The 13,313-nt window shown below is 44.6% G+C and overlaps 1 protein-coding gene across 1 annotated transcript in view; it reads left to right on the top strand.

The window, feature by feature from the left end:
• LOC120383139 overlaps positions 1-13,313 on the top strand; it is a 124,498-nt gene that overhangs the window by 80,195 nt on the left and 30,990 nt on the right. Inside the window, exons 47-53 of the mRNA XM_039500760.1 lie at positions 949-1,134; positions 1,562-1,709; positions 2,488-2,662; positions 3,115-3,173; positions 3,843-3,953; positions 6,006-6,181; positions 12,105-12,224. Of these exons, the coding sequence (XP_039356694.1) occupies positions 949-1,134; positions 1,562-1,709; positions 2,488-2,662; positions 3,115-3,173; positions 3,843-3,953; positions 6,006-6,181; positions 12,105-12,224 (975 nt within the window). The remainder of the gene's footprint in view (positions 1-948; positions 1,135-1,561; positions 1,710-2,487; positions 2,663-3,114; positions 3,174-3,842; positions 3,954-6,005; positions 6,182-12,104; positions 12,225-13,313) is intronic.

Raw genomic sequence — 13,313 nt, 5'->3', positions numbered from 1 at the left:
ATTCAGACAGCCTTCATACAGATACTAAAGAGAGTCATATTTTCAGTTCACTCCGGGACAAAACTTGCTGGGCTCAGTTGATTTTCCCAATTCATTTTCAGCTGCAGGTTACATTCCTCATACAATTCAGTGCAAGCTTAGCCAAGACCAAAGCAGACAGGAATTTACTTCTGCAGTCCAGAGAATGATTGAGAGACCCTGGTTTGGGATCTCTCCACTCAAATAGACTTAATTTACGTACACTAAGTAATGCTAAGGAGAATTCTGTACTGCAGTATTAGCTTCTTTGCTATGGTCTCTTGGATTTTAGGTTTATTTTTATGATCCAGTTAAACAAAAAGTGTTTTAAAGGTCTTGAGTCAAGTTCAGACCTATACACACATGCTAATTCAAGTGTAATGTCTGGAAGCTGTGCGGCATGGTTTGGCCTTTGTATGTTAGATACACTCAAGCTATCAAGTCATTGAAGGACATCTGGGACAACTGATGACCAAGATCATTAAGGCTCTGCTTCAGAGAAGGCAGCCAGCCAATCACCTTAAAACAAGTGATGGTTCAGTCATTTCTATCACTGGTGGTTTGCACCTGAAAAAGTTCATTGGTTCTTCAGACTAAAAATACTGGTCAATTAATGAACAGGGCAGGATACTTCCAAGCTTTCAGAGTCAGGGCAACCATGACATAAGATAAGGCCTTTAAAACATCCCCCGGAGCTGGTTGTTACCTCATCATTGTAGCTTTTCCTATAGTTGTTCAGTAAAGTTCTCCTGGATGTAAAACATCATTAGTCTAAATAACTCTCTTTTATGTTGGCCCATCCTTCTAAGCACTTTGTCACGAGGGGTTATAGGAGTAATGAAACACCAACAGTCTTACAACTGTAGTGCTGTAAGACGATATTGTGATTCTCTGAGAAGTTGTTGCTAACAAACCCTTGGTCTCTTTCAGATGTCATTTGCTTTCTTACTAAGTTCTTTGTTGAAGAAACCTAAGCTCACTGGCATAGTTGGGTTCCTCTTCACCCTGTCCTTTGGAAGTCTGGGCCTTGCGGTGTTGTATAACCTTGTTCCTGAACCTTTGGAATGGGTTTTAGGTCTCTTCAGTCCTTTTGCTTTCACGGCTGGATTTGTGCAGGTATGATACAGAATCATTTCCTCCTCATGCATCAGTCATTTAGGAAAGGATGAAAATTTTATCTGTTAAGACTTTTGGGTTCATTGTCTCTTCAGAAATGCAGTCAGTGAAGGAAAGTTGATGATGACACTCATTTCTTGGTGAAAGGGTTTGAGTCCTTCAAATCCAGTAATAGAACCTCAAGCTCATTGGCTTCACCTCACCTGCCACGTAAAATTTCAACATCTTCTGGCCTTCATGGCCCTGAATAATTTAATTGTGCCTACCCTTTGGTTCTTATCCCTATTTGCCCTTATCCTCTCTATTCCATCCAACCCACACAATTAAGCAACCCCTTACTGTACTTCTCCACGGGCTTCCTCCACATAGCCAACTGCTCTACCATCCATTCGTATTCTTTCCCCTGTAAATGTCTGCATTATTTCAGATTCTACATTTAGAAGACGCTATGAAAGGGGTGGAATTTTCTGACTTTTTGGAAGACTCCTTCCCAATGTTGGCATTTTTTTTCCTGTTGGTTTTTGATGCTCTTCTCTATTTGATGCTAGCCATCTACTTTGACAAAGTTTTGCCTGGTAAGTATGAGTCTGATTGCAATTTAAATTAATGTAAATGGTTTCATTGTTTTCCCCTTCTCTTGAACTATCTTCTGTAAATAATGTGGTTTGACTGTATTGTGGCCTACTGGACTGGAAATCAGAGGGATACCTGGGTTCTGTTTCCATCCCAGCCTTTGGCTGGCTGGGTGACCTTGGGCAATCATGTACCTGTCTGTGCCTCCCATCTGTAAAATGGGGATAATTGTACTTGCCTCTTTTCTAAATTGTTTAGCGATCTATTGATAGAAACTGCTATATAACAGTTAGGTGTAGTTATTATATCCAGCATCTATGTTTCCATTCCACTCAAGCTCAGATTGATGTATTTACTGTTTTCTAAGCATATGTAATGCATGGGAGAATGACAGAGATCAGTACAAAGTCCTCTCCCACGAAACTAACACAGCACGGCAGTGTTAATGCAAGTTCCCCTTCCTTGCCTTGCCAAGGTGCTTCGATAATATTCCAGAAGGGCTACCTGTAGGGAAGACAGATTATTCATTCCATGTTCCATCTCTATCCTTGGCCTCCTGACTTGTTGACATTGCTAGAATGGGTACCATTTGCTATGGTGATGGCACAAATGGCAATTTGGTGCCTAATTTTCTTTTGAGTTCAGTGATGGAAAACTGCCATTGGTACCTTAGAAAATGCGCCCCCCCCCGCCCTCCCTTCCCTGCCCCCCCCCCGCAGAAGCTTTATCACAATATTTCACTGAATAAAATGTTCCATTTTATTTTGGTTTAATAAATAGATAAATATGGGATGCACCATTCCCGTTTGTTCTTCCTGAAGCCATCTTATTGGTTTAAAAAAAGAAAAAGTTGTGTCAACAATGATATCCTAGACTATGAAGAATACAGTGACCAGGTCTTTAATGATCATGTTGAGCAAGTGCCTCCAGAATTTCGTGGGAAAGAAGCCATCAGGTATGGGCACTAGAGCGTGTTTGTTTGGTTTCTATCGTGTTAAGGCTTATATGAGTCCAATCACTAGAGAAATGTAAAGACTTGGATTTCTGTTTAATCGTCCCCATGAAGTAACCTGGACCTGATTCTCCAGGAGGCCTGTGCTGAGAAGTAGAAGAATCATAGACTATCAGGGTTGGAAGGGACCTCAGGACCAATCCCCAGATAGATTTTCAAAGCAGGACTAATCCCCAGACAGATTTTTACTCCAGTTCCCTAAATGGCCCCCTCAAGGATTGAACTCACAACTGTGGGTGTAGCAGGCCAATGCTCAAACCACTGAGCTATCCCTCCCTCTTCAGGAACCCTCTACAGTACCTGCCTACCATTAGCCCAACCTGGGAGCAGAGTTTTAGGAAGAGCCTAGCCCTTCAATTCCATTGTTAATTCAAACCTGTCTGCTTCTTTTTCAGTATCAACAATGTTAAAAAAACGTATAAAGGGAAGGACAAGATGGTGAATGCTTTAAGAGGTAAGGAGGGAAGCCTCTGAAAGTGAAGGTACCAGTGGGTATTTTATCCAAGCACCAAGCTACCCATGTGTCCATTAATCCCATGGGTATTTTTAGTCCCTGTGAGGCACCTAGATACCAAGGTGATGGACACCATTTATAAATACAAAAATGAGATTCAACCAGGATTTTGATAGCTATTAGTAATTATGTGTGAAAAAGGAACTTTTGGGGCCCAGGTACCCAGTTTGTTGTGGGTACTATTTAGCCCATTCCATTCTCTGGGCACTTACCCCACAAATCTGAACCCTCAATATAATATACAGGAAACCCGTCAACATCCACAACCCCCCCCCCCACCCCCCAGCTCTCCTCAGAAGGGTGACAAAAACCGGTGGGCTCTCCAGCATAATGGAAAAGGTTAACAAATCCTAGCTCTGGCATGCCCTGGGGGGAAGTTTCCAAATCAAGACCCCTCATGCAGAAATCCCCGAGCAGCTCACTCCTGTTCACATTAGACGTGCTTCAGCTTAAGCAACTTTGCCGAGGTCTAGTGTGGTAATATTAGCTAGATCAATTACCCAATTATCTGTAGTACCTGAAGCTTGGGGAATTTTTAATCCTAATTCATAGCCCGTCTCTGGTTTAAACTTCCTTTGCTTTACCTTATCACCAATACCATTTTTATAGGTTTGTTCCTTAATGTCTATGAAGGCCAGATCACTGCATTACTGGGTCACAGTGGAGCTGGGAAGAGTACGCTACTGAACATCCTTAGTGGACTTTGCCCACCCTCAGAAGGTAAAATTATCTAATGTCAAGCTGAAGGTAAGGTTAGCAGTGTGTGATTTCCCACCCCCCACCTTCTGGCTCTTTGAAGGAATGAACAGTTTATGGTTACGTGTGGAAAGGCACAATAGATATGTGTGATTATGAGTAGATGGGAATACCCATGTGCTGTCAATGAGCTGGAAATGAATGTCACTTCACTAAGGAGCTCCTTGAACCTTCCTCTGAAGCATCTGATACTGGCTACTGTCAGAGATAGAACATTACAGTAGATAGACCGCTGATCTAATATGATAGGATAATTCCTATACTCCTGCATATTCATAGCAGGGAAGGGGGTGTGATGTCCCAGCCTGAGGTGTCATTAGAGGTGGTTTTGGAACAAATTGATAAACTAAGCAGTAATAAGTCACCAGGACAAGATGGTATTCACCCAAGAGTTCTGAAGGAACTCAAATCTGAAATTGCAGAACTACTAACTGTAGTCTGTAACCTACCATTAAAATCAGCTTCTGTGCCAAATGACTGGAGGATAGCTAATGTGATGCCAAGTTTTAAAAAGGGCTCCAGAGGTGATCCCAACAATTACAGGCTGGTAAGTCTGACTTCAGTACCAGGCAAACTGTTTGAAACTATAGTAATGAACACAATTGTCAAACACATAGGTGAACATAATTTGTTGGGGAAGAGTCAACATGGTTTTGTAAAGGGAAATCATGCCTCACCAATCTACTAGAATTCTTTGAAGGGGGGGTCAAGAAGCATGTGGACAAGCGGGATCCAGTGGATATAGTATACTTAGATTTTTAGAAAGCCTTTGACAAGGTTCATCACCAAAGGCTCTTAAGCAAAGTAAGCTGTTATGGGTTAAGAGGGAAGGTCCTCTCATGGATTGGTAACAACTGGTTAAAAGATAGGAAACAAAGGGTAGGAATAAATGTTCAGTTTTCAGAATGGAGAGAGGTAAATAGTGGTGTCCCCCAGGGGTTGGAATTGGGGCCTATAAAATCATGACTGGTTTGGAGAAAGTAAATAAGGAAGCGTTATTTACTCCTTCTCATAATGTAAGAACTGGGTGTCACCAAATGAAATTAATAGACAGCAGGTTTAAAAGAAACAAAAGTAAGTATTTCTTCACGCAACACACAGTCAACCTGTGGAACTCTTTGCCAGGGGATGTTGTGAAGGGTTAAAAAAAGAACTAGATAAATTCATGGAGGACAGGTCCATCAGTGGCTATTAGCCAGGATGGGCAGGGATGGTGTCCCTACCCTCTGTTTGCCAGAAGCTGGGAATGGGCTATGGGATGGATCACTTGATGATCCCTGTTTTTCTCATTCCCTCTGGGGCACCTGGCATTGGGCACTGTCAGAAGACAGGATATTGGGTTAGATGGACCTTTGGCCGGTCTTACGTACTTATGTTTGGCCGGTCTTACGTACTTATGTTTCCACACCCTGCAAACTTGTCCTCCTCTATCTTCTCCAAGCACAAAAGCTTCTATATCATGTACTAAGCCCAATTTCCTCTCCTCCTGTCCCAGAGACTCCCCTTATTTCAAGCAGATGAAGAACATGGGATGGGTGAATTGGTTAGAATAAAATAAGAGTCGACCAAAGCTTTCTCCCAAAATTTCATCTGTTTCCTAAAGTTTGAAAATATTTGGTTAGCATTTGCATGTATGTATATTTTTCCTTTTTATTTTTGCACAGCCTTATATTATCAAAAGAAAGCAAAACATTAGCACTGTCTGCGAATCTGGCGCACTGTACACGATACCTGGCAAATGATTTCTTGTGTTGGTAACATTTTAATCGATTTATTTATTTTCTTAGAACAAGATCATGTACGAAAATTTCATCTGGTAAATTGGGTTAATGCTTTTGTGCGATACATACTAGTGGGTTACATCTACTGTGGAAGCAACACATTGCAAATATCCAGTTTTCTTTCATCCAGGTTATAAGGATAGATACTTCTGCTCAGATTTCATTAGCAATGTCTGACATACCATGCATTCTAACAGCATGTTATGCTTTCTGTTCCTCGTGTTCACCTTTGCAGGCTCTGCCATGATATATAAATACAAAGTGACTGAAATGGAGGACTTGGAAGAAATTAGGAAAATAATTGGCGTTTGCCCACAATTTAACATTCAGTTTGAAGTTTTAACAGTGAAAGAAAATCTAAGGCTTTTTGCTAAGATCAAAGGGATTCGGCTAAAAGAGGTTGAACAAGAGGTAAGTATGTTTCATATGGAAGATGACTGGCAAGAAACCTGGCCTTTGACTAGACTTAAAGGGCCAAATTTTCACACTGGTCTTTATCTTTGTATGCACCATTTTATAAGGGCACTCATAGACGTATCCAAATGACCCCATTTACACATACAAATAGCACTGGCACAGTACACACACACTCCATTTGTTCTAGCAAATGATTATTTGTTTGCATTTGGACCTGTAAGTGATCCTGTAAGCGAGATCAGGGCCCCACTGTACTATTGAAAGAGACAACCTTGACCCTGTCCCAAAGAGCTTACGTCTAAATATACAAGACGGAGACAAGTTGGGAGGGGACACAGTGAGGTGAAGTGACTTGCCTAAGTTTACATAGTAGGTGGTGGCACTTCCAGTCCAGTGCCGTATCTACTCGTCCATCCTGTCTCCCCAGGGCTGTCAGCACAAGGTCAGAGGCCAGGTTTGTACATTTATCCAAAAGGATCTGAAAGCTCAGGTAGTAACTCTGAGCAGGAGTCCTGGAAGCCTGGTAGGAGCAGCGGGGAGGGGGAACCCAAGGCCCTGCCCCTCTCCATGGCCCCATCTCCTCTTCCCTCTGAGGCCCTATCCCCCGGCCTGGCTGGAAGCCGGAGCCAAGCAGTGGTAAGAGCTACCAAGGGAGCTGAAGCTGCTGAGGGGAATCCCAGACCCCCCACCTGCCGTGGACAGGGGGCTGGGGTGCCTGAGGGTAGCCTCTGGTCCACATCCACACCCCCTGGGGCACATCCACACCCCCTGGGGCACACCGCCCAGGGCAGATGGAGGGTCCTGGGCTCCCTGGGCAGCTCTTACCACAGCCCAGAGGAGGAGTAAGGGCAGGACCACAGAGAGGGGCTGGGCCACGTGACGGGGGGGGGGCTAAGACCCACCTCGGCCCCCTCACTGGGCAGGGGCTGTACTTCACTTTGGGGGAGCTGGTCACCTCATCAGCTCCCGCCCCGCAAAGCACAGCCCCCGGCGGTGCCGCTCCATACAACCTGAGGCTGGCAGTTTAGGGACGGTGGGGACAACACAGCCCCCTGCCTCCTAAACTACACCCGTGTTAACAAGTGGGAGGGCCATTGCCCCCCCCCCTGCCCCCCCCGGTTCTGGCACCCCTGAATGAGAAGATATGAATCATCATATTACATCCTTCCCGTTGTTAATGAAGGTAATTTATTAGTGTGACCTTTCAAATGTTCTCTCTTGTTTCTATTGTGGGGATAAAATCCCTTTTTTTCCAAGGCAGGAGCACATCTCTTGTAAAGGTAGAGTTACTCTCAGGGACCAAAAGACACATGGGATAAAACCCGCGGTGCCAAGCCTCAAAGCCCAGGTCAATTGATTTGGCCTTGCAGGGCTCTGGCCGCAGGGCTAAAAAGAGCCGTGTGAATGTTCCCATTTTGGGTTGGAGCTCAGGCTCTGAGGCCCAGTGAGGGAGGAGGATCTTGGAGCTCAGGCTCCAGCCTTAGCAGAAACGTCTACACTGCTGTTTTGAGCTCTGCAGCCTAATCACTGCGCGCCTGAGTCAGTTGACCCAGGATCTATGACTTGGTGCTGTGTAGACACATCTGGAAAGTTCTATTAGGTTAGTTTGCATGTTATCTGGAGAGCATGGAGGCTACCAAATGCGTTATGCACCATCATTATGTTCTTTCCTGAGCCTTAGGATTTATGGAGCACTAGGCAGTATTATTAAACTTGTGCCCCTATGCCCGACGGCAGCCCGGTCTCACGTGTTTATTTTAGATAAGGGGGGTCTTTTGAAGGATTTATTTAACAAACCTTTTGTCTGGAGATCCAAGCATTTAAGGCTATAGATGAACACTCAGATTGTGCATCTAAAAATCGATGAAAGGTTTTTTAGAGATGTGATTTTATAATCTTCAGCAACACACTAATGAAATATTCTTAAAGCAAATTTTAAACCACGGTCCTGTAGACTAACAGGTTCTGAGTAAATATTACAGTCATGCACAACTGGTTTTGTCAGTAAATTCTGAAACTGATGGTCTATACCTGGGGTTGGCAAATGCCTGTTAAATGGCTTCATTACCCCTTGAATGGCTCTTTAACAGTTTCAATGTTGTGCTAATAGGTCTGACAGGCTGGAGGCTTTTTCACTTTTAAGTACTAGATCCCCACCCAGCTGTGGTGGGAGCCTGCAGGAAGGGTCAGAACGGGGATAGGAAGAGGTGGGAGGTGGACACTAAGATCCCGGGGTGCCCCAAATTTTCGGGTGCCCTATGCCCTGCTGAGCCAAGTCTGCTGCTTTATGGTGATGCCTGTGAGGGACAAATGCCTGACACCATCCAGCCATCATGTTTTAGGTCTTCCAGGGAGAGGTATTTTTCATTCTGCTTTCATGGATCAAAATCAAAGATGATTCTTGCAGGGAAGTTGGTTAGGCATTCAGAGCAGATATCTGTACCACCCATCTCTTAGGGACAATTGGGTAATTATTTGAGAGTGTGGGGGGACCTGGAAATCCACATTTCTCTCATTGTGCAATCCACATATTTCCAGCTTATGAAACTGATTACTCCACTACCAGATATTCCCTTTTCTATTGACTCTGTTACAGTCATTGGCCAGGCACACAGAGTCCAAAGATTCAAACTATATCGTTTGGCTTTCAGCAGTAAACAAACAGTAACTGTTTGCATATTCGGTTTAGCTACAATATCCAGCAGGAAACTAGTTAGTGAAATCATTGAACATTTTGTTCATGTGTCCATGAACTTCCCACAGCAAATTTAAACCCCAGGATAATTCTACAATGAGTTTCAGAGAGGGTTTTCTGTGTCCTATGTAACTGGTTTTGTTTCCAAAATAAACCTTTGTTGTTGCTGTGTATCTGCCTGTTAAATAAGACCAAATGAAAACATTGCGTTGAGCGTTACATGAACATGTGTCATGTTAGCGAATTGAAACAATCTCAAGCTACAAATTCCTCAATGGTGGTGGAAGTTTCCGATAGCCACACTTGTTCAGTTTGTCATTAATTAGTTGTTTTATGGCCCTGACAAAGATTAACAATAATAATGAATCTGCATTTCTACAGCACTTTCACGGGAGTACTTTACAGAGCTTAGTGAGTAGTACCATACACAGCAATTTTGCAGTTGAGGAAACTGAGGCAGCGAGCTGTGATTTGCCCTGCAATGAAAACCAGTAGCAGAACCAGGAATAGAATCCAGGTCTCTGAACTCCCAGCCTTTTACTCTAACCAATGACCCTGTATCATTAACAACACCTGACGTGGCACTTTGCAGAGACCTTCGTGTCCCACCAAACTAGGTCCCTCTTAAAACCTGACCTCCTTTCTCCAGTTCCACTCATACTACAGATCCACATGGCCTCTACACTAGAACACGCTGCCCTACAGTTAACATGTCTTTAACAGGAACCACATTCAGGTCCCTGAGTAAGGCAAGAATCCATGCATTAGGTATGGCCTGGGATTGAGCAGCTGGTGAGATTGTTCACGAGAAGTCCCGGCTACGCACAGAATCATTACTGGGGAACCCTTTCACAAAGCGAGTCTCTGAGTGCAACCCCCTTTATAAATTAAAAACACTTTTTAATATATTTAACACCATTATAAATGCTGAAGGCAAAGCACGGTTTGGGGTGGAGGTTGACCGTTCGCGACCCCCCATGTAATAACCTCACGACCCCCTTAGAGGTCCTGACCCCCAGTTTGAAAGCCCCTGATCTAGACCATGGCAGACAAGTGTTTGCCTAGCCTGTTCTTAAAAAACTCCAGTGAGGGAGATTCCACAGCCATATTTCCAGTTTGTCCAGATCATTTGGAATTTTAATCCTGCTCTTCAAAGCACTTGCAACTCATCCCCGCTTGGTATCAGCCGCAAAGTTTATAAGTGTACTCTCCATGCCATTATCCATGTCATTTATTCATAGATTCTAGGGCTGGAAGGGACCTTGAGAGATCATCGAGTCCAGTCCACTGCCCTCATGGCAGGACCAAATACTGTCTAGACATCCCTGATAGACATTTATCTAACCTACTCTTAAATATCTCCAGAGATGGAGATTCCATAACCTCCCTAGGCAGTTTATTCCAATGTTTAACCACCCTGACCGTTAGGAACTTTTTCCTAATGTCCAACCTAAATCTCCCTTGCTGCAGTTTAAGCCCATTGCTTCTTGTTCTATCCTTAGAGGCTAAGATGAACAAGTTTTCTCCCTCCTCCTTATGACACCCTTTTAGATACCTGAAAACTGCTATCACGTCCCCTCTCAGTCTTCTCTTTTCCAACCTAAACAAACCCAATTCTTTCAGCCTTCCTTCGTAGGTCATGTTCTCTAGACCTTTAATCATTCTTGTTGCTCTTCTCTGGACCCTCTCCAATTTCTCCACATCTTTCTTGAAATGCGGTGCCCAGAACTGGACACACTATTCCAGTTGAGGCTTAACCAGCGCAGAGTAGAGCGGAAGAATGACTTCTCGTGTCAACACCTGTTAATGCATCCTAGAATCACGTTTGCTTTTTTTGCAGCAGCATCACACTGTTGATTCATATTTAGCTTGTGGTCCACTATAACCCCTAGATCCCTTTCCGCCGTACTCTTTCCTAGACAGTCTCTTCCCATTCTGTATGTGTGAAACTGATTGTTTCTTCCTAAGTGGAGCACTTTGCATTTGTCTGTATTAAACTTCATCCTGTTTACCTCAGACCATTTCTCCAATTTGTCCAGATAATTTTGAATTATGACGCTATCCTCCAAAGCAGTGGCAATCCCTCCCAGTTTGGTATCATCTGCAAACTTAATAATATCATCTGCATACTTTCCATGCCAATATCTAAGTCGTTGATGAAGATATTGAATAGAGCCGGTCCCAAAACAGACCCCTGCGGAACCCCTCATTTATGAAGATAATGAACATAAAACTTTTATTCACAACGTTCTATTTAAACCAAAGTAACACCAGCCAGCAGAGTTCTTGGCCCTGTTCCATTCCTGCTGCTCAGCCGTGTGTAAACTTCAAACCGACAATAAAAATCCAAACTAACGTTGTAGACAAGGCCACTTTTATGTCTCAGAGCTCTCAGTCATGGTCTCTTGTCAGCAGACCCCTCACTCTGCCTCCCATGGGAGTACCCCAGCCCCTTTTAAATGTACTGAGCTGAGCTTAGTTCGGCTCACCATGGTTGTTTCAGTGCAAGGAGGCATTTCCAGCTGGGACTATGAAACCCCTGCTGGGACTGAACCACTGCCCAACCCCTCCTCCCTCCACCCTGAAAAAAAACCCCACAACAATGTCAGTCTCAGCAGGACTCCAATGGCAGGGGGCTACCCAGGGGACACAGAATGACTCTACACTGTACCTGTGTCTTTTCACATAGGAATGGCTATTTTCTTACAAAGTTCCCTAAGATGCCACTTCTGGATGTGCCGTTATTTAGTAATTATACCCAATACTGCCAGCCTCAAGTCTTCAAAAACATGTCAGACCCCACCCACGCCCAAAATGATGAGATTGCCTTAAAAGTCATCAGATTTTTAAAATAATAATAAATATTGGGTTCTTTAATTTTGCTTTACTTTTGGGGTGGGGGAAAGGAAGCTGAGATTCTCATGAAATAATTTGATTTCACCAGCTGGGGCTTTAAGACAAATACCACATATTGTGAGACCAGCAATACAATCTCAAGAATTGGCCACACTGGAAATTGTATCCCAGAATGACTGCATGGAGTTCAGCAAGTGTTTTGGCGTGTAACACTGGTTTCATAGTCAATTACTGACACTCAGTAATTTTTTGTAACCCAGTTCCTGTGCTGCTGCTGTGTCCAATGTGCTGTTTGGGATACAACAAATAGCTCTGAGGAAAATCTTAAATGACTAGCTTGAAACTAGGATGTTCTCTGTTCCCTAGGTCCAAAAAGTTTTGACTATGTTGAAAATAAAAGACATCCAGGACTGCCAAGCTGGCAGCTTAAGCGGCGGAGAGAAAAGAAAGCTGACACTCGGAATTGCCATTTTAGGAGACCCACAGGTAAGATTAACATCAACCTGTTGGTAGGGCACCCTGCTGAGAAGAAGGCAGACAGGCTGGTGAAAGTCGCCAGAAGCTGCTGATTTACTTTGAAGAGCTGTGCTTTTCATTATGCTATTTATTATCCGTTCGTTATGTGTATTGTCTTAAGCAAGGCATTGGAACCTGGTCACAGACCATCACGGTCTCTGTGCCTGTCACGGGTTGCACCACTCACCGCTAGTCTGGTGCCACCTCTTGGTCGCTCCGGGGATTAGCTCTTGAGGTCGCCACCCCTTTGCATGCTGTCACACTGTCTCTTTGTGACTCAGCCCTCCAGCTAGGTTACTGAACGTTCCCCCCTCTTGGGGTACAGTCTTTCAATTCTCTGTCACTCCCACAGTGACCCAGGCAGTCTTCCTGTTCACTGCACCGCCGGTCTATGCCACGCCCTCGGTGGCTGGGAGGGGATCCTGGGCCTACCCTTTACTCGGGCTTCCAGTCCAGGGACCCTCAACCCAGCAGTTCAGGGCTTTCTTCTCCCAGTCCTCACTACTCCTTCCCTGGGCTGCTTCCTACCCCTCCTTGCTCTGGGTACTAGCTCCAAACGCTCCTTCCTCTTCCCAGGGAGTGACTGCCCTTTTCCAGCAGCAGCGTCTGTCTTTGCCAGTCTCCTGCCTTTATAGGGTCCGCCTGTTCCTGCCCAGCTCAGCCTGCTTGTGACCAATTCCCTGCTCCCTGACTCTTCTGCCAGGTGCAGCCTATGGAGTTCATAGGCCTACCTGGCCACTTGAACCCCGTCCAGTCCTGTGTGGTTGGTGGACACCCCATCACGGTGCCAAACACTCATCGTGCCATGCCCCATACAGATTGGTGAGGCTTCTGGTCTCTCCAGAGGGTGCTACGCCATAGGTCACTGAGAGTCTTCTTTGGCCTGGCCTAGCCAGTTATGCTAGCCAAGCCTGTACACATGCAGCGTAGGACAGCATTCAGGAACAGGGGCACGCTTGTTAAGCCTTTCTCTGTGACTCTCGCTGTAGCTGTGGCTCTGACCTCAAATGCAGTTTCAGTTTCAGTGCGGGCTGACAATGAACAGTGCAAGCTGAACCC

The sequence above is a fragment of the Mauremys reevesii genome, linkage group 15 (genome assembly GCF_016161935.1).
Source record: "Mauremys reevesii isolate NIE-2019 linkage group 15, ASM1616193v1, whole genome shotgun sequence".
In the NCBI taxonomy this organism is placed as follows: domain Eukaryota; kingdom Metazoa; phylum Chordata; order Testudines; family Geoemydidae; genus Mauremys; species Mauremys reevesii.
Note: the sequence above shows the minus strand (reverse complement) of the source record. Positions and strands in the feature narration are given on the sequence as shown.